The 13363-nt window shown below is 40.2% G+C and overlaps 1 protein-coding gene across 1 annotated transcript; it reads left to right on the plus strand.

Moving 5' to 3' along the window:
* The first annotated feature begins 9590 nt into the window (after nt 1-9590).
* Nucleotides 9591-12134, plus strand: LOC18020410 (uncharacterized membrane protein C776.05). Its single transcript, XM_006403026.2, has 8 exons — nt 9591-9810; nt 9904-10023; nt 10457-10514; nt 10601-10701; nt 10788-10883; nt 10988-11081; nt 11317-11554; nt 11634-12134. Exons 1-8 carry the CDS (start codon nt 9607-9609, stop codon nt 11968-11970), a joined length of 1248 nt encoding a protein of 415 aa, XP_006403089.1. The 5' UTR covers nt 9591-9606; the 3' UTR covers nt 11971-12134.
* Nucleotides 12135-13363: the final 1229 nt, after the last annotated feature.

Below are 13363 nucleotides of genomic sequence, written 5' to 3' on the forward strand. Positions count from 1 at the left end.
TTTGGTTGTTTAGCCACCTGAGACTATAAGGCTGCGGGTGCTTGTGCGTCTCCAGGCCAAGTTTTTCCACCATTGTAGTGCTTGCCACGTTCGTACAGCTGCCTCCATCGATGATCAGGCTGCAGACCTTACCCTTTACCAGGCACCGGGTATGAAATAGGTTCTCTCGCTGATCTTCTTCTATTATGGGTTCCTGAGCTAGTAGGACTCTCCGGGCAACGAGCAATTCTCCTTCTGCTGCTCGTTCCTCATCGTCTTCATCGTCGTAAATCGGTCCAGTACCCTCTCCGTCGGACACGATTTCACCTGAGTCAAGAAGCAACATGGTTCGTTGGTTCGGACATTTATTAGCATAATGGCCTTTACCTCGACACTTAAAACATTCAATGTCGCGGTGTCTAGCCGGTGTAGCCTCGGCTTTTCCTTTGAAGTCGGGTGCAGAAGAGCTGGGTTTGGAATCCGTCCTGGGCTTAGCGTCAGATCGAGATGGGAAGCTCGGCTTATCTGTAGGTCGCGAGCTGGAACCATAGGCGGGTCGGGTGGTGCCTTTGCGTTTCAGCTGTTGTTCCACTAGGACCGCCTTGTGGTACATCTCTCCAATGTCCCGATAGTCCTGTAGCTCCATACGGTCTTGTATATCACGGTTGAGGCCACTCAAGAACCGGGCCATGGTCGCATCCTCCGGTTCTACCGTATCAGCTTTCAGCATTAGCCGATCCATTTCTTGGTAATACTCCTCGACATTCTTGGATCCCTGGGTCAAGCGTCTGAGTCGAGTGTGCAACTCCCGATGGTAGTGGCTCGGTACGAATCTGCGTCTCATCATCCGTGCCATCTCGTCCCAAGTTTCGACCGGTCGGTCGCCGTTCCTTCTCCGGTTGGTAACAACTTGGTCCCACCAATCTACCGCGTACCCATGGAACTCGGTGGCAGCCAGGTTGATCTTCTTTCGTTCTGAGAAGTTCTGACAACCAAACAAAATGTCGATCTTCTTTTCCCACTCAAGGAACGCATCTGGATCGGTTGTTCCATAAAAAGATGGAACCCTCAGCTTCATGCCTCCAAGGTCATTGTCGTTTCGGGCTTGGACTGGTTCAGGTTCGTATTGTTCCCGCCCTTGATGGTTACGGTCTTGTCGAACCTCCTCCCGGTTATGGTCGCGGTTTGGATCTGGGTTGTATCGCTCACGACCGTAGTTCGGTACGGGATTTTGTCCACGTCTATCTTCTCGGCCGCGCCTGGGTCGTACCCGACTACCTCCCGAGGTATGACCGTCAGCGTAGAATGGGTGGTCTCCGACATACTCATTTCGGTTATGATTTCTTTCTCTCCGGGTTGGGTCCTCCTGGTTACTGCGATCAGCTCCTCTGTCCCGTCTAGGCTGATCCACTTCCAATCGTTCCATACGCTGGTTCATGTGGTCCAGCAACTGAGTAATCTGGTCCAGCCTATGGTTCATAGTGACTTTTCTTACTTCCTTTGACCGAATAGAGGATGGATCTTCGCTAGAAGACATATAGTACCTCGCAAAACAAACAAACAAGTTAGAAAAATTCTCACTAAGTGTTTCACTCGGTGTTTCACTCAACCCTCTTAATGATCTCACAAACACTCAAGAGAATCTCCTCGGTTCTAAGAGAACTAAATCAAAACTTGATGTAGAACTCTAAACCAATTCGGAATAACAAGCGATTATGAAGAAAAGAGAAGATAGAGAGAAAAGATTTTTTTTTTTTTTTTTTTTGATTTCCACAGATCCTTCCTTTTTTTTTTTTCTTTTAAATAGATCTGGAATTACAAAAGAAAGAAAGGATAAGATGGAATTTGAAAAAAAAAATAAGATGGAATTTGAAAAAAAAAAAACACAAAGATAGATAGTACCGCTTTCTTCAAGTGTGTGGCTCTGATACCACTTGATACGAATTCCCAAAGAACGGCACACACTTGGTCGGTATCAGATGGATAGATCCTTGACTCCAAACGGATCCACGGAGAAGATGCTAAGGGGTGGGTCGGAACCCGAAGATCCTTAGGCCCAAACTCACAGTGAAAGGCTTGAAACAAGGGGATGACTAAGCTGGCTGATTGGATCCGCGGAAAAAGGATGTTAAGGCGTGAGAACTAGGTTCCCGAAAATCCCTAAGCCCCTTTAACTACTTGAACGTTCCAACGAGACAACTGGGTGAAGGCTGCGTCAAGTTCTATGGATTGAACTTGATAAACCGAAAAGATTCAAGAGGCTAACCACCTAAGGAATCGAAAAAGTTCTAGAAGAACAAAGGAGAAAACTCAGATTTTATTTGATGAGTGAATGAATCAAAATGAGAAGGGGAGCAAGCCTTTATATAGCAGGCGAAGTAGCTCAAGAGACAAACTCGAAAATGACAGAAAAATTAATAAAGTCTTGACCGAAATAAATGAACTAAAGACTGACTCTTCGGCTGGCCTTTGACTGACTCTTGAGTTGCCAAGCCGAAAATGACTCTTGCTATTCCGACCCATGAACCAGACCATAAACCAATCCTAGGTCGAGAGATGGGCAATGGACTTAACCTCGTTAAAACCCCACCCGGTAAACCCATTGGGACAAACCCGGGTGTAAGGAAAAAGAGTATTAAATCATCACCCGGACCAGATTAGTTACAACAGCCGTCGTTCATGAGCACGGTCACGATCTTGGGTGATGCCGGGTCGCCTGGTCCAATCGTGATCCCATTAAGTACAGCCTGGACCGTTCCTGCCAGCTTCTTAGCTCTGGATCGCGTCATAGGTCCATCCGGTACGGACAATTGTGCTTCCGGAACCTCGATTCCACTGTTTGGGTCATCCTTTGGGTCCATGATCGTATCACGATGTAGGGCAGAAATTTGAATGATGCGTCGCCAGCACAAAGGCCTTGCGATCCGTCGAGTTATCATCAGTTCGTAGACACTTTATCTTCTTACTCTTCTGATTTTCCACCAGTGCTTTCCACTCTGAAAAGTTTTCAAGCACTTCGTCCTTACTCCTTAGGAATCTGATCCAAACCTTCCTTGAGTAATCATCAATGAAAGTAAGAAAGTATCTGCACCCTGTCATGCTTGGCTCGTTTGACACTGAGCCCCAAAGATCACTGTGAATGTATTCCAAAATACCCGTAGTAGTGTGTTTGCCAGCTGGAAAACTCTGCTTGTGAGACTTACCAAACACACACTTTTCACAGAAATCTAAAGTGTGGACTTCCTTTGAGTCTAGATAACCTCCTTTGACCAGAAGATTCATGTTCTTAAGACTCATATGTCCTAGCCTTGAATGCCATCTGTTCGTTAGATTTACCTCCGTCCTGACCACAGATGCTTCTCCTCTCACAACTGTTCCCTGCAAATAGTACAGCCCGTTCTCATATTTTCCTGAAATCACTTTCTGGTCCTTCTTGTAGAAAGTAACTATGAAGTCCTTCCCTTCATACTTGCACCCGTTCTTCTCTAGCTGGCCATAAGAGATGAGATTTTTGCTCATGGTTGGCATGTATCTCACATCAGTTAATATCACGGTAGCTCCTTCTGAGTTTATGATCTTGATTTTCCCAATGCCTTTGACTTCGCTGTGAGTGTTGTTACCCATCATCACCTTTCCGCCATCAACCTCTTTGAAGTCATACAAGACATCTCTATCAGGTGTAATGTGGAAAGTACACCCAGAATCCATGACCCATTCATCCATAGTGTCTTGGACGCTTGCTGTTAAGATCATAGGTTCCTCTCTTTCATGTACTACATTTGCAGAATCTTGTTTCCCATTCTTTCTTTCAGGGCACTCTTTCTTGTAGTGTCCTTCTTTCCCACATATCCAACATTCTCTAGCTTTTGGTTGATTCTTTGGTCTAGACTTCGACCTTGAATCTCTGCTCTTGGATCTACCTTTACTCTGACCTGTAGTCCTCTTTTCAGACCTCCCTCTACTTGCAACCAAAGCATCTGCACTTGACTTTGATTTTCCTAGAAGCCCACTCTCTTTTAGCTCGATTTCCTTGGCATATGCTGAAGCGGTAACTTCATTCATAGTAAGTGTCTCTTTCCCGTTGCCGTATTTGAGAGTAGGAACTAGTGAATCAAACTGCTTAGGTAAGCTAGACAACACCTGAATTGCCTGATCTTCATCACTTATAGTTATACTCAAGCTCTCCAAATCGTCCACCAGTCTAAGAAACACGTCAAGATTCTCCTCTATGCTTTTGTGCTCTTCCATCTTAAAACTGGCAAATCTCTGCTTCAGATAAATGCGATTTGGTAAGGTCTTTGTCTGGTAATCCTTTTCTAGAGCTTTCCACACACCTAGAGCTGTTGTTTGCTTCATAACCTTCCGCAAGACCAGATTACTAAGGCTGGAACATATCAAGTTCTTTGCCTTTTTGTCTATCTCCTTCTTCTTTGGACCAACCGGAGATGGAGTTGCCTTAGCATCTGTCTCATCTTCTTTTCCTTTTCCTTTGTCAGATGCTGCGCTAGTTTCTTCCTCACTAATTGCAGAATCTAACCCTAGATTTTCAAGAGCCATAAGCATCTTGAATTTCCACATACCAAAGTCTCCTTTACCATCAAACTTCTCCACCTTAATTTTACCAAAAGATGGTTCCATGATTCAGACTTTGTAGATGTTATCACTTGATTGAATAACTTGGACTTTCCCGAAACAACACCAATCGCAGATCAGAAACTGAAACCGTATCCTCCGCTTAAACCTGGTGCTCTGATACCACTTGTGAGGTTTTAATATCGATTTCAACCTCTAGTCTTAGCTCTTAACCTGAACTACTTAGATCAATTAACCTTGATACTTAGTTTTTTTGTTGTTTTCAAGCAAGACACAAGAAAATTTGGTAACCCAGTTCCCTTTCGGTACATCTGGGGAGAGACGGTACTCTCAACGGTCCACTATAATCGATCAAGTGTTTACAATAATGAGTTTGTTCCTTCACCGTTAAACTCACGTATCTCTCTTCTTTCCTTTGTTTCAGGTTCCACAAAGAAGAAAGACCAGAAACTAATTCACCTTAGTTTCAACCACAGATGCCTTAACCCAGAAGATGAAGACGAAAGCCTGAAAACCCTTAACCGTGTATCTCTGTTTCTCTTCTCCTTCTCTCGTTAATTATCTATGCCTCTCATTCACGTTTAAAACCCTTGTTCCTCCTTATATACCAAGTAGAAGACTTTAATTCTTGTACGTGATTCTTTTCTTATGGGCTTGAGCCCAACACTTATGTAAACACGTAAGAAGACTTTGGCCCATGTGATAATAGAGACTATCTGCTCACATGGAGAATAATCCGTGGCATACTTCAGTGAGAAACTCAGTGGAGCTTCACTCAATTTTCCTACATATGATACGGAGCTCTATGATTTGTTAAGATTTCTAGAATTTCATCTCTTTATATCTGTTGAGAGTGACTAGTCCAACAACAGTATCACCATCCATCACCCCCTTTAGGTTCCATCTCGTTTTGATGCCTATATCAAATTTGTGGAATGATTGTACCACACCGATTTAGGTTAAAGAACCTGCAGTTAACCGTGTTGAATTTCAGTTGATACGAATATAAAACTATCAACAGGTGGCGACACCAAGCTACCAATATGCAATGACTAGATGCCAAGAAGATTTCTTAAAGGCGAGCTGGGTTTTCGTAAATTGTTCAAGTATATTGTAGAACCAGAAGCTATGTAATACTTGTTGCAAGTTGTAATCCATATCAAACTAAAAAAATAGTAAGACCCAGCATCTACAGACTAGAAACTCTGGCTAAATTCCTCATGAAAATCCTATGGAATACTATGTATTTGAAAAGATTTTATTAAGATATAATTTGTAAAGTACAATTGATCTGATCCTTTTTTTGGTTATATAGCTAGCTCTGGAGGTCAAGTGCATCCAAGAGTTCCAATCTGTTCATAACAAGACGAGACAGCTCGTATGTACTATCAAGACGAGGGTAATCCCATGAAACTTTAAGAAAACCCAGTTCCCAATATCAAATATGAAGGTAATCTTACAAAACCATAAGACATATTAGGACAGGCCATATGATACCAACTTTTCCCAAAATCGTTGTCTGAGTAGAAGAAATTGGAATCAAGGAGATGAGTGGTCCCAAAAAGAAAGAGAACCACTTTATGATCCTGCTAACTCATACCATATGTAATCTGGAGAGTGCAGTGTTAGGGAGATGAATGATTAAACATAAAGAAGTCTACTCCCCCAACTAGTTTAACATAAACACACAGCAATATCCAAGAAGGTAAGATCATAGCGACCATGTAGCAATATGAAGTAAGATAAGTGTAACCCACTTCCTTTCATTAGGGCATCAAAAAAATAGGTCTAGGCAAAAAACCCGGATCCGAATATCCGAATCGGAACCGAACGGAAATAAAAATACCGAAATCCGAACCAAAATCTATAAAACTACCCTAGGAAACTTAAACTCTTATAAAAATCGGAACCGAACCAGAACCGAACCGAGAACCAATCAGATACCCGAATTATCCAAAGTATAATTATATATCCCTCTAAATTTTAGTTATTTTTTGATATTTCTGATATTTTATGTATTTTTTTGGTTTTACAGATATATTTTCTTTACTTTTTTGTGAATTTTGGGTATATTTTTGGGTTTTGATATATATTTTTGAATTTTTTTGATATAATTTATGTTAAAAAGATTTGAGTCGAATTCAAAATTTGAGGCAAAGACCCGGATCCGATTATCTGAACGAGAACCGAGACAAAATAGAGATATCGAACCCGAACTAAAATTTATAAAAATATCTGATGGGTCTTAACTCTCTCTACCTTAAATATTCTGAACCGATTGGTTCTAAACCGAAACCGAACCGAATACTCGAATGCCCAGACCTAAAAAAAAAAAAGATAAGATAAAATGTTAAATATACACATAAATATCCACATGTTTTTCCTCTATAAATAGCTCATCATATTTTGAAATTTTCCCACCTAAGACTTAGTATACGATTCATACGATTTCAAGGACAGAGGCAAAAGAATGCAACGTATTGAAAAGCCTAAGAAAAAGTGTAGCATGGTGGCAAATCGATCAAGCAGACTCAAAACTGCTGAGACAAGGTAAGAACATTTCAGCATGGATAGAGCCGCTCGATGGCAGGTCTTGGTGTAGAAGAGAAAGTACTCAAGTGCATCAGACAAGGTTCCAGCTCAGATAATCCATAACCCTACCCGACATACAAAAATATGATCTGGTATGTGATATGTGCCTAGTAAACTCTATAAAAACTCATGCACTCTTTGAAGGCAAAGGAAAAATCTTTCTACCCTGATACACTTACGACTTTTTATTCTCTCTCAACAATAAATCTTTTCTAGAGTTTAGAGGTTAAACTACAGTCATCCTCCGGCTGATTTTTGACCATAATCATTCAAAATCTTTTGTTTCCCCCGACTTTTTCACTCAAGATTACAACTCAAATCTCAAATACTTTGCAGATCCATTCCAAATATAGGTAATATTTTCTGTTAATTTTCAGACTCTTTCCGGATCCAATACCAAAACTGTGGTCTCTCTTTCTTTTGATTATTGACTTGAGCATTGAAGAGTCTTTTGAAAAACATCTCTAAATCGTGTTTTCCAAATTTTTAACACATTTTTTTTTTTTTGTAAAAGAACTGTTTTCTGTCTCCGTAAGAACAAAAATTTGAAACAGTATATTCAATCATGATTTTTTTTATTCAAATACTAATTGTCAAAGTATGTGTGCGCTGGGGTAATCTTGAACCCGCGGAAAAGAACCTAGAAGTTTCAACCTCCAGCGTGCCTCCTTATCCTTCCACTGTTTTCGATCTCTCTTCTTGGATTCGTGAATTTTTTTTTAATCTCTAAAACCAATTTTTAATTCTTGTCCTTAAATGCTTAAAAATAATGTTTCATCCATTTCTCAAGAGAAAACATGAGTCCATACTAAATAAATTGATAGATTAGTATTTTCGTTTCACAGCAATTAATATTTATTTATTTATTTTCATAGATTTTTGGCAGCTAGGTTAAAAAGCACGTACACCCACATGCGCACGAAACTTTCTCTCCCAAAAACCAGATCTAGGTTTAGCCGCCAACCTCTTTTCGATTTCCCTCCCTGGTTCCGGCGACGCCGTGAGCTGTGAGATGGTCGCCTCCCGTTGCATCCAAAGGCTCCTCTCCTCTCCGACTGTTTCTTCTCCGGCTTGCTCAGTTTGTCAGTGTTTGGTTTTGTTGGTGAGGTTCTCGTCAAGGGTTATGGCGGTTAGTCTCCGGCTGGTGCAGTGGCTTTTCCCGGCGGCGTGTGGCGTCAGACGTCTCCTGTGGTGGTTGGCTATGCTCTTTGTCGGCCCCTTCCAGTGTTTCTCCTGAAGGTTTCTTTCTCGATCTGGTTGATGGTGTGATGTGGAGTCCTTGAGGACGGGTCTCCGGCGTCCTTAGTCCAGATCGGCTGTCCCTTCTTGGTTGTTCTGGAGTTGCGGTGCTTCCATTTTGTTCCCTTGGCTTAGTTGCAGTCGGAGGCAAATTGTTCCGGTGGTGATGCGGGTCTTTGTAGGCTGCTTTTTGTCGTTATCGGCAGTCTTCCAAGATTCTCCGGTGGCTAAGTCTTCTGCCCTCAGGTGATGTCCAAAGCTCTGCTGATGTGGTGTTCGCTCCGGTTTGTTTTTCCGCTTAAGCTTCTGATGTGGCGTCTTTTTTCCTCTGTCATGTGTGTTGTGCTTGTCCTCTTGGTACGAGTGTCCTATTTTGTGTGGCTGTTTGAGATTGCATCTAGTTTGGTTTTTGTCTTGTTTACCTTATTTTCGGAGGAGGTAGTAAGGCTATTAAAGCTTGTTGTCACTTGGTTATGCATGCTTGCCGACATCGGGAGGATCTTGGTTCGAACAAGTAGCACTTCTAAGCTTTGATAGTTAGCGTTGTCCCATTTGAGTGTTGGATCTAGGTTTAACAGCTGACCGTCGAAGCTTGATTTTGATGACTGCAATTGTTCGGGCTTTCTCTGACTTCTTTGAGGAATAGCTCTTGATTCAGGCTGCCAGATGAAACAGCTTCCGCTTTGCATAGTAGGCGTTTCTTCAGCCTTCTTCTTGCTTTTTGACGATGGTGCATTTCTCGGGTTTCACTCTTTCTCGAGTTTTCTAGCTGTTTATAACTATTAGTTTGATATTAGTACTGATTGATTATTGCTTCTATGTTTTTTTATTTTTTTTGCCATGGAACCAATTCTTTAGGATAATTTGTTAACACATTTTGTAACACTCGTTTTCATTTTGAATGAAATATTTACCATTTAGAAAAAAAAAACAATTAATATTGAACTTTTAGTTTAAATCAAATTTCAATCCAAAACTAAATAAATAGACTTATTTATCTTTCAAAATCAAATAGATGTATAAAATAAGGATATCAATTATTTACAACATAAAGCGTATTAAAATATTGATATTTCAGATATCGACAAATAAATTCTTGGACTGAAAAAATTTCAAGAAACTAAGAAATTAAACAATTCTAACTGGACGACAAAAAAAAAAAACAATTCTAACTGCGATATTCTTTTTTATGATGGATTTTTTATGGTCAATTTCCTTCACCTTTTTTTTAACCGGAAAAAAAAGCAGTGTTTTCGGTTTCTCTCCCAACAAGCTTCTCTGCAATCTGACTTTCCCCACCACAAATCTACAATAATGGCGAATAACGAAGAACTCTCTGAAGATTCGAACTCCAATGGAGGAGACCCGTTTGACGCAGTAAAACAACGTTTCAAGGATCGATCAAAGGTACCCCTTTGTCGCTTCAGTAGAATCGATTTCAATAATTTGATTTAGGCAAATATTTTGATTGAATTTTCGTCTTTTTTTTCTTGATCACAGAAAGTTGTTCAGACGAGAGAGTTGTTGTCCAAACAAGCGGTGCAGACGCGTGAGATCTTATCGAAACAGGCCGTTAAGATCGCCAAACAAGCCGAAGAACACGAGAGATTCATCAATAAGGCATCTTCTTCTTCTTCTTGTCCTTCTTTTTTCTATCTCATAGTATTCCTACTCGGAGAATTTCATTTGAAACGTGATATTTAGACAGGACTTGAATGGTATGTAACGTAGATAGTAATATAAGACAATAATCGAATGGTTCAATACGCTAAACAACTGGATTTAGTAGATTAATGACGTTTTGGGTATTTGTTTAAGTTATATTTTATAGAGCAGAATCACTTTTCGAAAACGTAACAACTTGATAAATCTTCCTGAATATAAGGTGAGTAAGTTGACTTATGGCCACCTTGCTACAGATGAAAACTAGTTGAGCATGCATATGAATCTTGATTAATTATTTAAGAAAAATATATTCATCTTGTTGTTTCTGGTTTGCATTTGTATGATTTTTTGCTATTTCGTTTGAAATGTTTGATTTTATGTGTTAAAGGTGACCCATCTTGTTGGGGTGCTCGGATTTGGAGGTTTTTGTTTCCTACTTGGAGCGAGTGAGTTAAAAAACGTGATATAAGTCAAAACAAAAAATCTAGGATTATAAATAATTGTTGGTAATATATTGATGGTTTGTTCTCAGGGCCTCAGGACATTCCCATCGTTTACTGCTTCTTCTACGTCATCTTTGTTCCTCTCCGATGGATATATTACCGGTTTAAGAAATGGCATTATTATCTTCTGGTAATGTCTCTACACCCTTAAATTCTAGGTTTTGAAACCAACACTCCGCATTTGCTTATTCTTAAAACATTTTGTGCTTGTGATAGGACTTTTGCTACTACGCCAACACAATCTTCTTGGTTGATCTTCTTCTGTATCCTAGAAATGAAAAGCTTTTCATGGTTTGCTTCTCCTTTGCAGAGGTATACTTTTGTTACTAGATGGAAACATTTATATGAGTCTTTGTGTGCCACTGTTCAAGCTGATTTTTAATTGGTTGCATTCTTGTACTGCGGTTTATCTGCAGGGACCATTGGCCTGGGCAATTATTGTCTGGCGTTGCAGCCTGGTTTTTAGTTCGCTTGATAAGATTGTTAGTGTTCTTATACATCTCTTACCTGGTGAGTTATATAATCTTTTTCTTTCTCTCCATGTTGGGAAAGAAATGTTTGAGATTCATATTGCTAAACTTGACGGTTTTAATTCAAATTATAAGATGAAACTTATTAAGTTATTCAAATCATGGTTTTAAGATTTGATCTTGCATAAAAAAAAAACATGAATAATGCAGATGATTTTTCTAAGGGTATGCTTATTCTCCTGAATTCGTAAGTCTTGCAATGACTTTGGTTTCAGGGCTCGTGTTCTTCACGATTAGGTGGTGGAATCCAGCGACCTTTGCAGCTATGCACCCTGTAGGCACTGATCGTAGAGCTTCATGGCCTTACGTGGAAGACAAAGCTTACCTCTTCACATGGCTGTTTCTCATCCCCTTGGTGGTTTACACTCTTTGGCAAGTTCTCTATTTTCTAATCGTCAATGTCCTGCGTAGGCAGAGACTCCTAAGAGATCCTGAAGTTATGACTTCCTACAGGTATTTTGGGACTAAAACAATGTAACGTATTCTTACCGCAGACAGAACTTAACCTGATGTAATCTCCTGGTCTATGCAGAGAGCTGTCAAAGAAAGCTCAAAAGGCAAACAATAAACTGTGGCAGCTAAGTGGTCTGCTAGGGGATCAGAACCGTATGTGGATGTACATCCTCTACCAGGCCATTTTCACGGTGGCAACCATGGCATTGACAGTACCGATCTTCTTATCTTATAGACTTCACGTGATCTTTCAGATCCTAAAGATCTCAGCTGCAGTGTGGAACGGAGGTAGCTTTTTACTTGAGGTAATGCCTCGGCAAGTGATCCAGAAAGAGGAGAAGAAGAAAACAGAGATGCACCCGGTAGAGGAGCATCATGAACCGGCTCAGAATGAGCCAAAAACTACTGAAACATGATGGTTATTACAGAAAGGTACAGATGAAATATAAGGCATGGCAGAATCTTGGTTTTGTTTTGTTCCTCGTGTTTTTGTTTTTATGACGGTTTGTTCCTGTTGTTAGTTTATACAGTCATTCTAAAAGTTTAATAGTAAATGAAATTGTAGTTTGCCTTCTCTGTAGAAGCTGGTCCTACTTTAGAATATACGAAAACTAGCCAATTCTCTTTATAAGAAGACGAATTCATCTTCTTCTGTTAGAGAACAGGAATCGAGAGGAAGAAGACGATAGGAAAAGATTTTTATTCTCATTATTGTTGAAATGTTGTTACATATAGAGTGTAGTATATGAACAACTAACTACCCAGTTTAAGCCAGTTTACAACCGATACATGGTTAACTCCAATATTCTCCCTCAAGATGGCGAGAATATAGAGATTAACGTCATCTTGCCAATAAGAGATTTAAACTGAGTTGGAAACAAAGGTTTAATAAAAACATCCGCAAGTTGAAGATCAGTTGTGATATGAAGAAGCTTGACTAAACCGCTTTCCACTCGATCCCTTACCATATGACAATTTAATTCAATGTGTTTAGTCCTTTCATGGAACACTGAATTAGATGCAATATGCATTGCTGCAGTAGAATCACAGTAAAACGCAACTGACTGTGTTTGAGGAGCATCAAACTCATGTAGAAGATGCACCAACCATTCAATTTCTCGAACAGCAAACTCCATGGCTCTGTATTCAGACTCTGCAGAGGAATGAGAAACCGTTGGTTGTTTCTTTGACTTCCACGAAATCAAAGAAGAACCAATGAACATACAAAACCCAGAGGTAGAACGTCGTGTGTCAGAACATGATGCCCAGTCCGCATCAGTGAATCCTTTAAGTATAAGATCTGAATCCACTGAATAAAACAAACCAAGACCAATTGTACCTTTAAGATACCTGAGCACACGATAAGCTGCTTGAAGATGTGATTTCTTTGGAGTAGAAGTAAACTGACAAAGTCTGTTAACAGCGTACGTAATATCAGGACGTGTTATAGTCAAGTACATCAGTTTACCCACCAGTCTTCGATAAACGAGACCATCTTCAAGAACAGGTTCGTCAGAGTCTTGACAGAGTTTAACATTTGGATCCATGGGAATGTTAGAGGGTTTACAGGCTAACATACCAGCTTCATCAAGAAGTTCCAGAACATATTTCCTCTGACACAAAGATATACCTTTGCTTGAGCGAGCAATCTCTAGGCCGAAAAAAATATTTCAGAGGACTTAAGTCTCTTAACTTGAATGCAGCTTGAAGATCAACTTTGAGTTGGGAGACATCAATGTCATTGTTGCCTGCAATGATAATGGCATCCACATATACCAAGACAGCTACATATCGACCCTCAATGTTTCG

Source organism: Eutrema salsugineum, unplaced genomic scaffold (genome assembly GCF_000478725.1).
Source record: "Eutrema salsugineum unplaced genomic scaffold, Eutsalg1_0 scaffold_18, whole genome shotgun sequence".
Lineage (NCBI taxonomy): Eukaryota > Viridiplantae > Streptophyta > Magnoliopsida > Brassicales > Brassicaceae > Eutrema > Eutrema salsugineum.